The sequence below is a fragment of the Mastomys coucha genome, unplaced genomic scaffold, assembly GCF_008632895.1.
Source record: "Mastomys coucha isolate ucsf_1 unplaced genomic scaffold, UCSF_Mcou_1 pScaffold9, whole genome shotgun sequence".
In the NCBI taxonomy this organism is placed as follows: domain Eukaryota; kingdom Metazoa; phylum Chordata; class Mammalia; order Rodentia; family Muridae; genus Mastomys; species Mastomys coucha.
Genome location: NW_022196915.1, coordinates 54550590 through 54569153, shown reverse-complemented (window position 1 = coordinate 54569153; position 18564 = coordinate 54550590). Strand labels below are relative to the sequence as shown.

The 18564-nt window shown below is 45.3% G+C and overlaps 1 protein-coding gene across 1 annotated transcript in view; it reads left to right on the top strand.

The window, feature by feature from the left end:
• The window catches only part of Dock5 (dedicator of cytokinesis 5), a 195487-nt gene that overhangs the window by 67395 nt on the left and 109528 nt on the right, over positions 1 to 18564 (top strand). Inside the window, exons 3-5 of the mRNA XM_031361039.1 lie at positions 8510 to 8550; positions 15129 to 15184; positions 17086 to 17182. Of these exons, the coding sequence (XP_031216899.1) occupies positions 8510 to 8550; positions 15129 to 15184; positions 17086 to 17182 (194 nt within the window). The remainder of the gene's footprint in view (positions 1 to 8509; positions 8551 to 15128; positions 15185 to 17085; positions 17183 to 18564) is intronic.

Here is an 18564-nt window from a genome sequence, read left to right as displayed (position 1 = left end):
GGGCTAGGCTGGCTGGTGGGCTAGGCTGGCTGGTGGGCTGGCTGGCTGGTGGGCTAGGCGGGCTGGGTACCTCCTATCTTCTCCTCCCACTGTTGAGCGTATAAGTGTACACTGCCACAGCCAGCCCTTTACATGGAAGCTCAGGAGCGAACTTAAGTCCTCATGCTCATGTGGCAAGGACTTTACTAACTGAGCTATCCCCTCAGCCTGCAGATGAAGCCTTCCTTCTACAACAGATAAAGGCTTCTCCTATTTTTTCTTTCAAGATAACCATTTGAATATGCTCCTGAAATACATCCTAACATACGTTATTTAGACACAGGCATGTGTTCAACCTTCTGATGGAGAATTTACAACTTGTTCCTAAGTAGTACCCTCATTCCATTAGCCATCATACACTAGGACTTGACATTGACCCCTTTGGGCAGTTAGTTGCCTGTGACTCTACAGAGACGAGAGAACCTGGAAACAAAGAAGTTTCTGGAATGCCACCAAGGGATGCTCCCAGCGGCAACCTGTCCAGCTGATTTTCCTCTCCAGGGATGCTGCCTAGATCAAGGGATGGGAAAGAAGCATGGAGTAGTAAGGCAGGCTCCTTGTACCCTGCCTGTGCCTTGGGTTGGGTTATAAAAAAAAATTCTTTGTCCCCAAACTACCCCAGACCAGGATTCATTTAAGGATCAAAGACATGGAAATTGGAGTGAACGCGTTGATCCACCCAGAGGAGGAGTTCTGTGATGGCCCCCAAGGCAAGGCATGCCCCCTTTCTTGCACTGGACACATTCTTCGGATTTTTTTTTTTTTTTTTGTAACCTTGCAGCTTATTTGTGAAAGCCCTGTGCCTTTCAATGTGAACAGCTGAGGCTCAGAGTTCTAGGAAGCAACAGAGTTCTGGGGATGCTCCCCACGGATGAAGGTGGACCACTGTCCTCTGTAATGAGGGATTTCCTACTGAGACTTTTGCCATCCCCTGAGGGCTGGCACCCAGCTGGCTCAGGATCCATTGAGGTTCTGCAAGGCATCTGTTTTTGAAGGGTAGCTCACTGGGTTCTGGCCCTGGAAACTGACAGGTTTACCTGGTCCACAGGGGTGCAACCTTTGACTCTGGCCTAATTAAGCTAGCAGTCCTGAGACTGTTAAAGGAAAAACAACAGGATTGAGCACCTGCTCCTCCTCCGTGGAGGCTGCCTCCTCTCTGCCCCACGTTGTCATGTGGACGCCATAAACAGCAGCTCCCTCCCTGTTGCTGGCTTTTCACTTCTGAGAGGATAAACATAATTTATTGATCTTTTTATATGTGTGTGAGCAGGAGAGCGCGTTTATCGTGGGATGGCAGTATAAAAGGTGCTTGTGTGGAACATTCTGTAAGTCACACGTCGAGCCAAGCCATACTTCACTGCCTGGAGAGTCTTCAGCAGTCACAAGTAATTGCCTGAGTCTGGAGCACATTCAGAACACACTCTTTTGTGAACCAGAATATCCAGTCAGTTCCATTAAAGGGCCCTTTGTATTTGGTTACTTGTTTATGGATCTGTTTACTTCCTCCTTAAAGATGATGTCTGATCCATCCACTTCAAGAAGTATGTTATGTATAATGAATGAATGGTCACATGAGCTGTATAAACCTCAGCCTGATGGGTCTCCTCAGAGATTTCCAACCACGCTTTCCCTCATCTGAAGTTACCTTCTCCACGTATGCTTTTATTCCTTCTTGACTCCAATCCCTGATTGAAATTTTGTTTCTGTCTAACTGTGAATTCTTTTGTTTTTCCTCCTTTGCATTATGAAGTAAAAATGAGGGCAGAGAAACACTGCACATCTTGGTCCCCTAGCGTGCTGATTGAATAAACTAATTGCGGGGTCCGAGCTGAAACATCTAGGAATAGTACAGACTCATTCAAAATCAATTTGGGAGCAACCAGGAGTAATTAGGATGGATAACATCATCGATGAGGCACAAATCAAAAAAAGTACAGTCTGGAGAAAGGTGACTTATTTTTCATACCTGACTCAAACTCATTTTAGAGGCAATGCCGAATAAAAGTTCTCAGCCATGTATGAGTGATATCATTCTGTTAGAGGTGATTCTTTTATGAAGTAGTTCTCACTTGATAATTTTTCCTTCCTTTCCCTTGCCTCTAAAAAAGTCATATGCTGCAACGCACACCTAGATACACAGTAGAATAAGTCTTTTATCAGATGACAGAGCCCGTATGCCTCACCCTAAAGAGTCCTGAGCTTCTTTCTTACATATAGTACCCCAGCCATTGGCCACTGTTCTTATCTCATTACCAACTATTAGTTTCATCTGCTAGTCAGCCCAATGTTAGTGGTGTTATACGTGTCAATTGTTTGAATTCCTTCACTCATTCATGAAGTTTTACATAATAACTCTTCTGTCTTGGTGAGTAGTACTCATTACAGAAACACGCCATGGTTTGGTCCCTCAAACATCGCTGTGCCTTTCATTGAGTTCCACCTTAAGCTTGAAGGAGTTAAAGCATCAGTAAGCAGTCCTGTAAAGCACTCTTGCAAGTGTAAGTTCCCATTTATCTTGAGTAAACACCTAGGCATAGGAGAATTGCTAAGTCGTAGGATATGTGTAACTTTAGAAGAAATTATCAGCATGGTAAAAGAGAATTGTTAGAGTTGGGGGGTGGTTATATTGTTGTGATAAAACTCCATGACCCAAAGCAATTTGGGGAGGGAAGGGTTTATTTCATCTTCTGTTAAGGCACCACAGTCCATTATAGAAAAGTCAGCGTAGGAACTCAGGGCAGGGACTTAGAGGCAGGAACAGACATAGAGGCCTTGGGGGAACACCGTTCACAGGATTGGGTAGCTGTTTTCTTACACAACTTGGAACCACCTGCCCAGGGGAGGCACTACCCACAGTGAGCTGGGCTCACCCTCATGAAAATATCACATGGGTTTGCCCACAGGCCAATTTTACAGAGATTTTTTATTTTTCACTTAAGACACTCTCTTCTCAGATATGTCTAGATTTGTGTCAGGTTGAGAAAAACCAACAAGCCCCAAGGGTCCAGTTACTCCTAACCCTTGCTAACTATGGGCACAGTCAGTCCCTTTGACCATAGCCATTCTAGTGGGTATGTAGTTATTCAGTTGTATCTTTTAAAATGAAAGGTATAATTACATAAAACCCACCTTCTTTAAGATGTAATTCAATGAGCTTTGACACGTGTATATCATCAGGAAATGCAAGCAGAATTAGTGTATTTGCCTTATTTACTATTCTGTTGCTGTGATGAGATATCATTACCAAGGCAACTTATTTGAGGCGGGGGAACCCCCACTGAATTGGGGACTTACTTACAATTTAAGTGGGTAAGCCCATGAGCATCATGACAGGGAACATGGCCGCAGGCAGACATGGCACTGTAGCAGTGAGAGCTTACATCTTATCCACAAGCTGGAGAGGGAGAGAAAGAGACCTAGAGACAAACACAGACAGACACAGAGAGACAGACGAGAGACAGACAGACACATGCACAGACTGAGACTGACTGGCCCTGGCATGGGCTTTTGAAACCTCAAAGCCCACTCCCAGTCACACACTTTCTCCTAATCCTGCCCAAGCAGTCGAACTCATGGGCTATGGGGGCATTCTTATTCATACCTCCACATCTTCTTAGGATACCTCCCTCCCCCACACATTGTCTCATCTCCCTCTTGGGCGGCTCCACACTACCACAATAGACTTGTTACCCTCTGTTTTAATTCTACCTTTGCTTGGCTTGCCAGGACTTACTTGTATTTTTGTCAGTTGAAAATTGTACCAATCATAAAGACATGTAACTTTAAATGTTTAAGGAGTTTTAAAATGTATTTTAATTTGTGTGTGTATCTGTCTGTCTGCCTGCCTGCCTGCCTGCCTGCTTCTCTATTTGTATAGGCTGCATGTGTCCCAGCATGCATGTGTCCCAGCATGCCTGGGTCCCAGCATGCCTGAGTCCCAGCATGTATGTGGAGGTAAGAGGCCAAGATGCCACAGTGTGTTCCCTCCTTCCATCTTGTGGGTTCTAGAGATTGAACTGAGGTCATCAGACTTGTTGGCAGGCACCATAACCTAAATGCCAAGCTGTCTTTCTGTCCCTAGTTATTTTTACTAGTCCCTAATGAAAACCAGCAGTTCCGTCTAACTCCATCTCTGAGGAATTTCAGTTCTTTCTGAAATCGTTCTAGTCTTTTACCCAACTAAGAATTGGCATTTCCATCTTCCATTCTATTAACCAACCTCTTGGTATGGGAGATTGCAACCTAGCCCTCACATGTGCCTCACCAACTCTCTGTGTACCTGATTTTCACTAAGGTCAGTAAGCCCGTACAGGTCCATTGTAGCTGTTCATTTCTAGCACGTGTTGTTTGGATTATTGTGCCTGGGTGGTTCCGGTGGTAAAAGGCAGGGTCCTGGTCACATTTCTTTGCTGGAGTTAGTCCCTCTTATCTTGATTCTCTGACCTGTTTCATATCCTGGTATTTGACAGAAATGCTTCCCTCTCACTAACGTGGTCAACTCTTAAATGATGATCATTATTATGATCCTACTTGGGCTCTGAGCTTGCCATGCCGGTCTGACCCCTCTGACTTCCCCTCCCCTCTATCTATGCACATGGCCAGGGTTCCACGTCATACCTATAGGACTCAGTTGCTCAGGGAGGGAAGCCTACGGGTCAGGGTATGCTGCCTGTGCCTTCTACCACCCTCCAAGGCTTTCCCTATTTAAATCTTCACATACCATAGGATAACACTATACCATTTGCATAAGCTCAAAAGCCGAACACCCTTTCTTCCTCCATGCTTGCCCATTGCCAGTGAAGCCATGAGCAGTTCAAGCTGCTGTTTCTAAATATAGGCTTGATCTTCTCATTGCTTCCCGTTTTCATTGCACCCACAAGTCTCCTGCTTCTGCTTCTCACCTCCCTTTGTCCATTCCTGTATGGCCACCAGAATGCCTTTTTTTTTTTTTTTTTGGCACAAGACTTGATAGCATTTAAGCACCTTTCTCCCCTCTGCTCTTTACCATTCTACTTAGGCTAGAGCTCAGATTTCACATGGTGTATGGTACTTTTTCCTGAAGTGACACTTTTGCCGATGCATTAGTGTCAACAGAGATCCTTTGAGAAGCTCTAATTCTGACCTTAATGAAGAATATTTGGGGAGGTGACCCAGGCAGCAGTAAGTTACCCTGGCAGCTCAGGAACCAAGTAAAATAAGTTTCCCTGGTGAGCTAATGGGTACCCAGGATGGTGACCCACCTCCTGTCAGACTCTCCCGGAACCCCGTTCTCAGTCACTCTCTCTCACTTTGAGCTCTTTCTGTCTTTGGGCAGAGTTCTTGCCTCATAGTCTTCTCATTAGATCTGCTTATGTCTGGAAGTTTTTTCCTAGTCATTTTCCCGCCTGGTTCCTTTTAGTTTCTTAGACTGATCTATCTTTGATCATCTTATCTAATCAAATACCCACGTCCCCAGACACTGCACGTGTGACTCTGAGCGCATGCTCTTAGTACTGTGTTCTCAGCTCGGTTCTGTAATCTCTGTGATAGCAACTCGTCTTCTCCACAGTTAATATTTGCAGAGGGAGAAGAACCAGGTAGGGACACTGTTAGGTAGAAGCACAGTACCATCCCCTGGATAGGCAAAGGAAATGCGCAGATGGCAGAGCCTTGACCGATGAAGATTCTATAGAGCTAGATAAAGTGAGCCAACGTGCCCATGGAATTAGCTACTTTGATAGTTTCCAATGAAAGGAGACGCTTTTATTCTGGGTTGGGGCAGTCCCCAAGACACTGAAATGACTTCTTACCCTGGAGGTGCAACCCATTTTGCCATGGTGGCTGCAAATTATTTTTTGGAGACTCACCTCACTAAAATGTAGCTAAGACTCCCCCTCTGGCCCATCACTCTCATTGTAATTACCTGATAATTTAGGAATATACCTGCCATTTCATTCTTCCTGTTCTCTGCTTGAGACTACAGACCACTTCCTGATACACCCTTCACTGTCTGTTTGCATCGAAATGTGTTCTGAAGGTTAATTGCTGTCTTAGTTAGGGTTTTACTGCTGGGAACAGACACCATGACCAAGGCGACTCTTATAAGGAGAACCTTTAATTGGGGCTGGCTTACAGGTTCAGAAGTTCAGTCCAGTATCACCATGTAAGAACATGGCAGTATCCAGACAGACATGGTAGAACTCTTAGGAGTTCTACATCTTCATCTGAAGGCAGCTAAGAGAAAACTGACTTCCAAGCAGCTAGGATGAGGGTCTTAAAGCCCACGCCCACAGTGACACACCTACTCCAACAGGGCCACACCTTGTAGAAGTGCCACTCCCTGGGCTGAGTGTATACAAAGGATCACAACTGCAAACTGTCTTTAATTATGATTTTATATTAGATGTTGAAGGTTAATAGGAAAACTTTTTCTTTGTATTACAACCCAGTTTTATAATATAAGACTCATAAACAACTGTGCTCTGTGGTCATAGCCTTTGGAGTTCTTAGCAATCATTAGTAGTTGCATTCTTAGAGCTTTGACAGTTCTTGGTACCGTCAAACTCCCAGCTGTAGCCTAAGTGCTTACCGTGCCTACTGCCAAAGAAAATGAGTATTCACTTGGACAAGTTGAGAATCATAATTTTGTGTGTTTTTCCTAGCAGTTATACACACACTGTGATTCTAGAGACAAGCTCTTAGAAGGTTCCATGGAAATTGCCCCACTCCCCACCCCAAAGTGACAGGTTTAGGGAACCTAAATTTTGTGATGAGTGGCTGTATTGAACACCATTTACAGGCATGTGAGATACATTCTTCTGGGTAAGCGGGTCAGCCTGCCTTGTGACTTCTTGGTTTTCTAGGGCTCTGAAGAGTGAAAACCGCCTCACCTGCTCTTTCTCAGTGGGGCCTCCAGCTCTGTCCTTGATCCAGGGTGATGGGGAAGCCAGTCATTTACCCCAAACTGTTTTCCTATCTTAGCAGAATCAAGGATGTGGAGGGACATAGACCCTTGAGTCATGGGGGGAAAGGTCATTGTGTCTGGAAAGCTTACTCTGGTTTCCCTGCACACTGGCTTCTGAAAGTGAGACCAGTGTTTTCTGGCATACTGTGATGCAGACTAATTCCATACCAAAGCCCACTCCTCCCCGCTCTCCAACAACATAGCACATTCTTTAATTTTTTTTTTTTAGTTTCACTGATAATTTAAAGTTTGTGAAATCATTACTCGATCTGTACCCAAAGAGGTTAGCCCAATTTTCTTCTTGTAACATGTACAGACAGAGGATGGGACCACTTTCTGATTGATCTTATATAACAAACATGAGACAGCTCTAGGAGCCTACTGCAGATACCTGCAATTCCAACTATAGATTGTGTCTACTTACTGTCTACTTACATGATTCTTTTTTTTTTTTTAAGATTTATTTATTTATTTATTTATGTGAGTACAGTGTAGTTGTACAGATGGTTATGAGCCTTCACGTGGTTGTTGGGAATTGCATTTTAGGACATTTGTTTGCTCTGGTCACCCCGCCCTGTTTGCTCCGGCCCAAGGATTTATTATTATATATAAGTACACTGTAGCTGACTTCAGACGCACCAGAAGAGGGCATCAGATCTCTTTACAGGTGGTTGGGAGCTACCATGTGGTTGGTGCGATTTGAACTCAGGACCTTCGGAAGAGCAGTCAGTGCTCTTACCCGCTGAGCCATCTCACCAGCCCCTACATACATGATTCTATTTACAGTAGGCTTCCTCCGGCAAGATGACCACTGAGCGTGTTGATTCCTTTGATGGACATGGCTTAAAAACAACTAAGTGTTCAGTCATTTTAAATATCAAATATTTGTGTGTGGACACCTTAAGTAGTATACTCTACGATAAATGAGAAAATGTCTATATGTAAATACCTTCATGGAATTTTATGAAAGAATTAATTAAAGGTTGGTGTGGTGCTTGGTGCATAATTGTCATCTCAGCATGTGGGAGGCTCAGGCCAGGTCCTCTGCAAGAGCAACAGGTGTTCCTAACTGCTGAGTCATCTCTCAGCCCCCTCTGTGCCAACTTTAAGTCTTGTGGCTCATAAGAGAATATGGCTGTAAAATAGATCTTTACTGGGTAAGAAACGGGATGGTTCACAGTCAGAGGCCTTCCTAATGCTGGGACCTTTTAATACACAGTTTCTCATGTTCTGGTGATGCCCACCCATAATAAAACCATTGCTGCCTCACAACTGTAATGTTGTCACTGTTATGAATCATAATGTAAATGTGTGTGTTTTCCAGTGATCTTAGGTGACCCCAGCAAAAGGGTCCCAAAGGACTAGTGACCCACAGGTTGAGAACCACTGCTCTAGGTTTCGTTGATAGTGAGCTGTTGGCTTCCAGCTCAGGATTGCGGAGAGAACATGTGAATGTATCTTGCTGATGTCTTTTTGTCCTCCCAGAAAACACAATGACTTCTCTTTTCCCCTTTCCTACCCCGACAGGCTGGTACAGAGGATACGCTCTCCAGAACAGATCTAAAAAGGTATGCACATTGTTCCCGTTTCTTTCTTCCCCTGACTGCCCACTGGCTCTGTGTTGTGCTTTGGGAAGCCTTTACCTGCTGTCTCTAGAGCTAGTTTGCTTTCTTTTCAATGATTCTTCCTTTGATCTGAAATCAAATACTCGGGCCTGAGTACCCAAGAGCAATAGCGTAAATTCCATGGATATGTTTCCCAGCAGCTGACTCAAGAGAAGGCTTCCTGCTGTCCACCCTTGACATAAGGCAGCAGGACAGTAACAGTGCCCTAGGGACCTCTGTCAGGGAGGAAGGGGCAGGACCCACTGCTCCCTGTGTCCTCTACTTCCAATCATACACTGCCAGAACTGAAGGATCATGTCGCCCGACTCATGCCATCAAACCAGAGTAGTGATTTCACACTACGAGGCCCATGGAGTAACTTGGAGTCATTTTAGTAGATTTTAACCAGTGTGTAGCAGAAAAACACAGCTGAAGAACAGAGACACTTGTGACACATTTACTTTGGATACTTATGTTTATCTAGCTCATAATTTTTATTGTCTTTTTTTATTTGGTATAATACTGGACTATAACTGTGTTTGTTGTGATTCATCATGGGCAGAGTTAGGGAAAACACTGGCCTGGACGGTTGGTTTTCTTTCACATTGTCAGGGCAGCTCATCATCAAACTAAAGCGTCTCTTGGCTGTGTTGATGTGCCCTTGGTTTGCTGTGGAATCGTGTCAGCACTTTTCCCTTGATGTTGCTTGTGGGACCAGCACTTTTCTTCTGCAAGAACAGAATTAGTAGGGCTTTATTATTTCACAGTTAGCTGGAGTGCCCATAGCAGAGAGTGAGAAAAAAACCTTGAACTTATCAGGGCAAAAAGGGTAGAAAAACTCAGTTCTTACTCTTTGACCATACTGCAAGCCAGACATAGGTCCATGAAGGTTGGCCAGTGAAACCCCCCAGATCTCAGAGGAACACAGAGCCTTCAAACCCCTGCCTACTAGCTAGAGGTCACAGAAACCCAAAGTTTCACTGAAGCTGAGGTCACAGAAATCCAGAGTGTGGCTGAAGTTGATGACTCTTCAAGCTTAGGGTTTGCACACAGTGTATACACACACACACACACACACACACACACACACACACACACACACACGTTATTCACTTTGATGATCTCATAGTCTAGCAAAAAGAGCATTTGCTGTCCCTGCAGGTACCAAGTACCCCCTAGTGTGAATCCCCTTGCCCTAGTGGCTGAGCTTTTCTGCCTGAAGTCAGAGTCCTGTGCCACATGCCATTTCCAACTGAGTTGTTTTCGCTTTTTCTCTTGCTGACTTCAGCATCCCTATTGTTCCTGCAGAGATCAGTGTAGCAGTCAGAAGTGTGTCATGATAAGGATGTCATAGGACTAGACTGAAGGCCTAGGGGGGGTGGGTCAGAGCTGGTACCTGGCATGCCCACTCTGCAGTGGGTTTATCCCTGTCACTAGTTATTTTTACTCACAGTTGTGGACGCTGGCTTTTTTTCAGAAAACAGTAAGAGTTAATGATGACTGGACTGGCAAAATGGCTCAGCAGGTAGAAAGTACTTGCCTCACAGACCCAATGACCTGTGAGTTCAATCCCAGGTCTCACAGTGGGAGGAGAGAACCAATCCCGGATCTGACCTCCACCAGAATTCCGTGCCCCCACCCCCAATCCCCAGTCCCCACAAGTTAACAACTTTTTCCTCTGAGTTTTTCAGAGACAAAGATCACTCAGGTCACTTCATGCTCACACCTTTCTTTTTTAAAATTCAATATGCAAAAAAGTGAACAGAGAACTTTTTCAGACAAATCCCAAGAAACAAACATCAAGAACAGCTGGGGGGGGGGGGTTCTGGAGGGGCACACCTGTCATCCCAGCTACTTAGGAGACTGAGGCAAGTTCGAGTCCAGCCTGAGTAACTTAGTGATATCCTATCTCCAAATTTTATGTGAATGGCAGACACTACTTAGCATACAAGAGGCCCTGAGTTTGATCTCACCACTGCTATTACAATAACAACAACAGAACAAAACCCAAACCCAGTAGGTACTGTTAAAAAATGTCTCAAGACCTTTACCCTATGTAAGAACCTGTTCCAGTGTGGAAGACCTTGGTTTCTAAGGCATTCTGTGCTTTCCTAATGTCTGCATCCCTCTAGCTAGAGGTGCCTGCCACCACTAATTGGAATACTACATACCAAGGAGCCTCATTGGAATACTAAACGGTCCAGTTAGTATCACCTGAACCGTGTGTGTGTGTGTGTGTGTGTGTGTGTGTGTGTGTGTGTGTGTGTGTGTATAGCATATTCTTGGGATTTTTGCTTGTTTTGTTCTTAATTAAAATGTTCTTTAAAACCTGTAAGCTTATAAACTTCACCTTCTGGAGAAAACTATTTCAGTAAGAGCTCCTCTGTCCTTTGTTAAAGACAAACATGAGGCCAGGTATGATGGCCCACACCTTTAATCCCAGCATTCAGGAGGCAGAGGCAGGCAGATCCCTGAGTGTGAGGCCAGCCTGGTCTGTAGAGCAAGTTCCAGGACAGCCAGGACTATACAGAGAAACCCTGTCTTGGGTGTGGGTGGGGCAAAAGAGAGAGACATGAATTTGGCTGTACATTGATGAGTTTTGGAGTGGAGATCCAAGAAACAAAGTTGGAATTAAAGGCACCAGGCTTGAATTTTGCTGGGTTTCTGACACCCCTTCATTATGAGATGTAGCCTAATAGAAATGCTGTCCTGTGCGGGTCCCTCCTTTTCCTGACTTAAGGGAAGAGCTATTTGAAAGGCCTATTGTTTTCGTGGAAATTGTTGGTGTCATTTGTAAGCCAACCTAGCCATTTGGAGTGGTGATAAAAGGAAGCTGGTGGCTTTACAAATTGAAGACTGGAGCCTTGAAGAAATGCATCCTTCATCCTGGCAGGATCATGGGTGCATGGACAGGATAACGCAGGGAAAACAAGCGTGGACAGGATAACGCAGGGACAACAATTAGTTGACATAAGATAGAATCCTTTTATTCTAGAGAGTAGGCTGCATTGAGAAAGGAAAGGGAGGGCTGAGAGATGGGCTTCATGTTGGAAATGGGAGACCCAGGTTGGCTCTGGCCTTAGGAGAGAAACCAGATGATTATAAATGGCCTATTGCCACCACAATACAATGATGCTGCAGACGACAGCACAGAGGGATGACAAAGCGCACGAGCTCTGGATGTCAACGCCTTCATGCCTGAGTAAATTGTCTGCAGCGGTCAGTATCAGGCTAAGTCATCATTGGCTTAGGTTTCCCAGTACCTCTGGCTTGGCTGGCTCCCAGGGATTAGCAGGGACCAGTCACCGGACTATGAATTCAGCTTTTTTTTTAAACCTTCTTGATTTGCCAGATGTTTTGCTAGAATTTTTCTTTGGATTAGCAGTGTTACATTTGGGGGGCTTTGTTTGAGAGAGACAAAGAATACCCAGGCCACTCAGTTTTCAGCTCTTTCCTTTCTTAATATGTAAACAAATGAACCAAAAATTCTCTCAGACAAATCAGAGGAACCATCCAGAACAGCTGCGCCTGGCAGTGCACACCTGGGATCCGAGCTACTTCAGAGACCGAGCCAAATTCAGTTAAAACCTCCTGAGTCTTTTTTTTTTCCATTTTTTCTTAGATATTTTCTTTATTTGCATTTCAACTGTTATCCCCTTTCCTGGTTTCCCCTCCAAAAACTCCCACCACCTTCCCCCTACCCCTGCTCACCAGCCCACCCCCTCCTGCTTCCCAGCCCTGGCATTCCCCTACACTGGGGGATAGAACCTTCACAGGACCAACGGCCTCTCCTCCCATTGATAACCAACTAGGCCATCCTCTGCTACATATGCAGCTGGAGCCATGGGTCCCACCATGTGTACTCTTTGGTTGGTGGTTTAGTCCCTGGGAGCTCTGGGGGTACTAGTTAGTTCATATTGTTGTTCCTCCTAAGGGGCTGCAAACCTCTTCAGCTCCTTGGGTTCTTTCTCTAGCTCCTCCACTGGGGACCCTATGCTCAGTCCAATGGTTGGCTGTATTTGTCAGGCACTGGCATAGCCTCTCAGGAGACGGCTATATCTGGCTTCTGTCAGCAAGCACTTGTTGGCATCCACAAATAGTGTCTGGATTTGTGACTATTTATGGGATGGATCCCCAGGTGGGGCAGTCTCTGGATGGTCCTTCCTTCAGTATCTGGTCCACACTTTGTCTCTGCAACTCCTTCCGTATTTTGTTCCCTCTTCTAAGAAGGACGGAAGTATCCACACTTTGGTCTTCCTTCTTCTTGAGTTTCATGTGAAAACCTCCCACATCTTAAAACACATGTTCTATCCCAGGCCTAGCCTCAGCAATGTTGTATAGCACATTCATTTATGTTTGTGTCTATGCATGTGTGCATGTGCACATGCAAGCTCATGTGCTATAGCCTGAAGGTGGAGGTCACAGAACAACTTGGAGGAATCAATTCTCTCCTTCTACCAGGTGGGTCCTAGGGTTCAAACTCAGGTTGTCAGGCCTGGCAGCAAACACGGTTACCCACTGAGCCAGCTTGTTAGCCCTCAACTACTACTTTAAGCTTACTACTCCTACCCAATCCCCTCTCTCTTTTCATGAATTCTTCACTCTTCTATTGTGAAAGACTAGATAACATAAAACTTACCATTATATTCATGTGTGTGCGTGCATAGCTGTGGAAGCCAGAGTGTGTGGCCCCAGTATGTGTTCCTGAGATGTCATCCACCATGGTATATCTTGAGATAAATCTCACTGGCCTGGAACTCACTGCTTCAGCTAGGCTGGCTGCACATCCAGCAATGCATCCCTAGCTCTAAGATGACCAGCTTGACCATCATGTGCAGCTTTATGTGAGGGCTGGGGATGGTACTCAGGTCCTCATGCTGGTTGCCAAGCGACCTATCTCTCCAGATTTCAATTTCTTTATGTGTCAATGAAGGGTTTTTTTTTTTAATTAAAATATGACTGCTTCCAGATAATTTCAATGGGAGGAAGACATTTAAATACCATCAATTAAACATTGGAAAGCTGAGAATGAAAACATGGAGGTATTATACATGAAAGTTCTGTAATTGGGCAGATATTTAAAAGGGCAGGGTGATGGGCAAGTGTTCAATCGTGAATTGACTAAGAGCATTTTGAAAACAAATACAGCCAAGTCCAGGCAAACCCCTTGTAATAGTGCCTGATATGTGAAGGTGATGGCTAGCTCCTCTCACTCCCTACCTGTCACCATCAAAGATGTTCCTCTGTCAGATATCAACAGTGGCCTTGTGGCTTCAGTGTGACATTGAATTTGTGTTTGTTTGATTGTTGCTTACTCATTCTCCCCCAGTCACTCTGTATACTGTGCACCTGAAGAAACTCAAGGTCACCTTATCTGTAATGAGTGGTGTTGGCCTCATCAACAGAGGCGCCTGACAATGCCGTCTCACAAATGTGTCACCCTGTCTAGCTGAAGAGATGGGACCTTTTGCTTCTGCCTAAAGCAGTTGCAGGATCCCCTTTGTCATCACCATGCTGAGATCAGCTTAATCCAAGGATGAAAAAGGAGAAAGTATTACATAGACAAATACAGCGCATGAAACTGGCCACAGGAGCAGCTGCTGTCCGAGGTCTCTGGTTCCTTGTCCTGTTAAGGATGACAGGGGGCACGCACATCTTGAACTATGGTTCTGTGGACTGCGGGCTACCTCTACTACCACTTGTGTGGTCAGCAATCCCTGGCATGTAATGTTCACAGAGAGCATACCAGCCCTTTCATGAGAAAGGCTAGGAGTAATGGAGCCAAGATGCCAGCTGGCTCATCTACTCTGCCATGTAAACTATTCTAAAGCAAAACCCAGTGGCTCTCCTTCCCTATGTGGCTTCTTGAGAGTGTTGCGCAATGAGGCACGAACTTTTGGTATTCAAGGGAACTCATGTAGATGGCTCCTGCCTAGTGAGAAATCTCTTCCTTCCGGCAGCTCTCTGGTTCCCACCCAGTGGTTTTTCAGCCCTTCCCTTGGGACTTTTTTGTACTTCTCAGTGTCATCGTACTGATATGGAAATGACTCCTCGGAGTCACTAGTTGCTCTTGGGTTATAAAGCAGAGAACCATCAGACTATGTATGCAATGATGAAATGGTCAGGTAGCTCAATGGTCAGGTAGGAAAGGTACTGACAGGTATTACTATAGGAAGCTAAAGTGTGAGCTGCTCGTCTCACTCACTTCATGGCCCCTCAATGGATACACTGTGGCATGTAGGCTCTGTATAGATTCAAGGTCCTCAGTATTACTCTCCTTGCCATTGTTGGGTCTCCCAGCTGATGGGGCATTTCCGACTCTTTATTTTCCAAACATCCTGTGCATCCTGAGCCCAAATCTTAATTTCCGCTGATTCAGTGTTTCCATCCTTCCTCCGTTGGAACGCAGTTGGTCATTATAAGTGACGCCCTGCCAACTCAGTTGGGGATTTCCTTTTGTCAAGGTGTTCAAAGCCCACCTTGCGGTATTCATGCTCTGGAGTGTTTTTACGGTCAGTATAACAAGAGTTCTCTCTCTGTAGGGCATTTTTCCTGAAACATACATCCATTTGAAAGAGGCAACCGTGGAAGATGGAGGGTAAGTTCCCGTCCAGAAAGACCACAAAAGTGATAGAGAAGATATAAGGTGATCATGAAAGAATGTCCTACACCCGTTGATGTCTTTCTCCTCTCATTGGTTTCACTTGCCTCAGAGAATTCCTCCCTCTGCCTCCCCTTTCCAGACTTGTTCCTCCTTGACACCCTTCCACAGAATAGTAAAGACAGCAGTGATGAACTCCGAGGGCTTTCCGTTTCCTCTCGGAGTCACTAGTTGCTCACTGGGTGTGTGGGTGTAAGTCCATATGGGCATCTGGGGAGGAGGGACCTCAGTCTGTCCCCCTCGGCTCTGAACCGTGAATACATCGTAATTGCAAGTACACCTTAGAATTCGCACAGCTTCCTGGAGGAAGACATTGATAATGCACTTGGTGTGAGATGCTAGGGAAGCAGTGTGTGGGAACATGCCACGTAGACAGCATCCATTCAGTCTGAGTACTCATTTGTTGTTTGTGTCATTTTGTCCCGCAAAGCACGGACTCTGTGGCGCCTGAGGAAAACAGGACACTCAAAACAGGAAGAGAGAATTAAGAAGTAGAACTCGATCCCATGGCTGGTGCCAGGTGGTGCCAGGGAGGCTGTCCCAGAATCCTGGAACCTCTGAACTACATGAACATTAGTGAGAAGTTCCAAAGTTTAGCACCCACACTTTAAGACAAGAGGTAGAGATGTGCTCAAGTTTTCACGGGTCTTCCACAGTAGACCCAGTACTTGGAATATTCTCCTCCACCTCCTAGAGGAATCCTCCTTCTAGTGGGCCATTTCTGGGCAGCCACAGAGTGTCACTTGTAAAAAGATGAAGTAGGAGCCCCATTCTAACTGGATCTTCCAGATGAAAGGCGGGATGCCCAGTTTACTGTGTTACTGAGTCAGCAAATACACATGTTCCTGAGCTTGTGATTACATCATTATAAACTCTCCAGAGTTGAAGATTTCACAAGCCAGTGTCACAAGAAAGCCTGTGTAATTAATACGTGCTAATAAGAAAGGACAACAAGAAATGTATTTGTTTCACCTAAGTTATGAAACATAGCCCAGCCCGGCCACTCAGAACATTTACATCATCTGACAGTTGTGCAGAATCATCTAACACAAGGCCTGTTGGAAGATAGAGTAGCCCATACCTCATGTAGTGGGCTCAACACCATGCTAAAATTAAAAAGCCAATACCCATGAGTGTCCACATCGCCGCCATCTTCGGGTTGCAAAATCAGAACCCCCCCTAAGTCAGGGACCATTGTAATTTTCCATAGTCAGCAGGTAAGAAATGTTCCATGCATCACATTTGCCTTAGTATATTGCTTTACTCTGCCTGAATCCTCTGTTTGCATGTCCTTGTTATCTTGATAATTGTAGGAACACGGTGGAGGGGATTTATGTGAGTAAACACAGTTATGCCTAATGTGAGTGAGGATGTTGGCTTGTCTCCATTTGCCATGCTGGGGAGCAGTAGGTGAGAAGAAGCCTCATTCTTTCTAGAGGAGGGCATGCATCAGTCCTCAGGTGACTGGGTGAGGTCATACGCCCCTTACCTCTCTACAAAGTGAAACAGCTGCCAGATGGAACCAGGTAGTAACCTGGCTTGGTCGTTGGCACTTTCAGAGAGAAGCAACATGAGGAAGTAGAGTCTGGGCTTAGCCTATGCCATGCAAAAACTTAGTTTAGTTTGTGGACCATGCTGTTTTCAGTTCCTTGCTCTTTTTTTGCTCATATTTACCTGTGTTCCAGTTCTCTAAATCACATGCCCCCTTCCAGAGGCAGATTAGTCTATTTCGAACCACAGCTGCCATGTTTTTGCATTGGATTGTCAAGAGCGTGGTGTTCAGGAAAAGCAGCTCCTACCATGTGCAATAAAGTGTGTATCCTTTTGGTTCCTTGTAGGCAGCATGAGACCGTGATTCCTGGGGAGTTGCCCCTGGTTCAGGAGCTCACGAACACGCTACGAGAATGGGCCGTCATCTGGCGCAAGCTCTATGTGGTAAGCTTTCCCTGGGGCTCTCCTGGTGGTGGCCTTGGATGTCATTTCTGGATGCTCAGTCTGATTGTTGGGCTGCAGAGCCATCTTCTGCATTGAGTTGAGTGAGCCCTCCCATGATGCTGGAAGCCAGCCGATTCTCATTTCCCCAGTCGGGCCACTGGTGATGGGATTGTGGAGGGAAGTGAGGGTGATCGTTCATTTAGTCTTTCTCATTGGGAGTGTCATCAATAGTGAGTTATAACTGCCAATACTTGCCCAGGGCTTCTTGGATGCCTCAAACCAGGAAGCCTCACCACATTGCTATGAAGAAGCTGCAGTTATAACTATGAATAATATTCTAGCAGGAAGCTGAGGGGCTTGCTGTTAGCATCTTCATGTATGCCAACAAAAGGACATTTATAAACACCATAGGGTTCAGCTTCTGAGGGGCCTTTTCTCAACCACGACCAGCAGGCCTTACAGACTCAGGACCATATATATAGTGTTAGACTGAGGTTTGGCCCATCTCAGTAATCTCAGTCCTCACACTGGTTTTCCCTCAGAATGCTAATGCAAATGCTAGTTCACTGGGAAATCACATAGGCAGCAGAGCAACCTCTACATGACAGCCATAATCATTTGTACATTTATAGCCTGGAGTTTGTGGCTTAAACATAATCTGCCCCTTTTGAAGTTGATGTTAGAGTTTAATCTATTATGGGGCATTAAGAGGATGGAGACCAGGACCAAGAGATGACTCACCAAGTAAAGGCACTTACGTCCATGCCTAGAAAGAAACCTGAGCTGGGTCCTCTGGACCCACATGATGGGAGGAGAGAACCAGCTTCCATAAGTTGTCCTCTGACCCCCACATATACATTCTGGCATGCGTGCCCTGCCCCAAGTGAACACATAAATAGAATTGGGCGGGGGGGGGGGACTCTTAAAAGAGCAGAATTTAGTCTACTTGTAGTATTTAGAGGAGAAGACCTGGGGGGTGGTTAGCTAGGAGGCCATAAGAGTATTAATGTGGAGACTCATGGTGGAATACCAGTTGCTACATAGGAAGAGGGAGAGAGACCAGAAGACACATATACAAACTGTGCGTCTCATCAAAAAAGCCATTGTCACGTTAGCTCCTCAGCTTCATTCTAAAAGTGAGCCAAGAGGCATCTTTTCTTTAAACACACCCACCCTGTTGTGCTAGGATTAGGGCCTTAGACTCCCCAGCAGTTAGAATCATTAGGCTAGAAATAGCTATTTTGCAAATGTGCAAGATGCTCAAAGTTCATGGCCAGCATGGAGGCCTCTCCTTTGGTCCAGGAAGCTCTTTCCTTAACCCTGAAACCCACAGAACATTTTCTAATGTTGCTTCGTTGGAGAGCTTGTGGGTGAGCACTAGT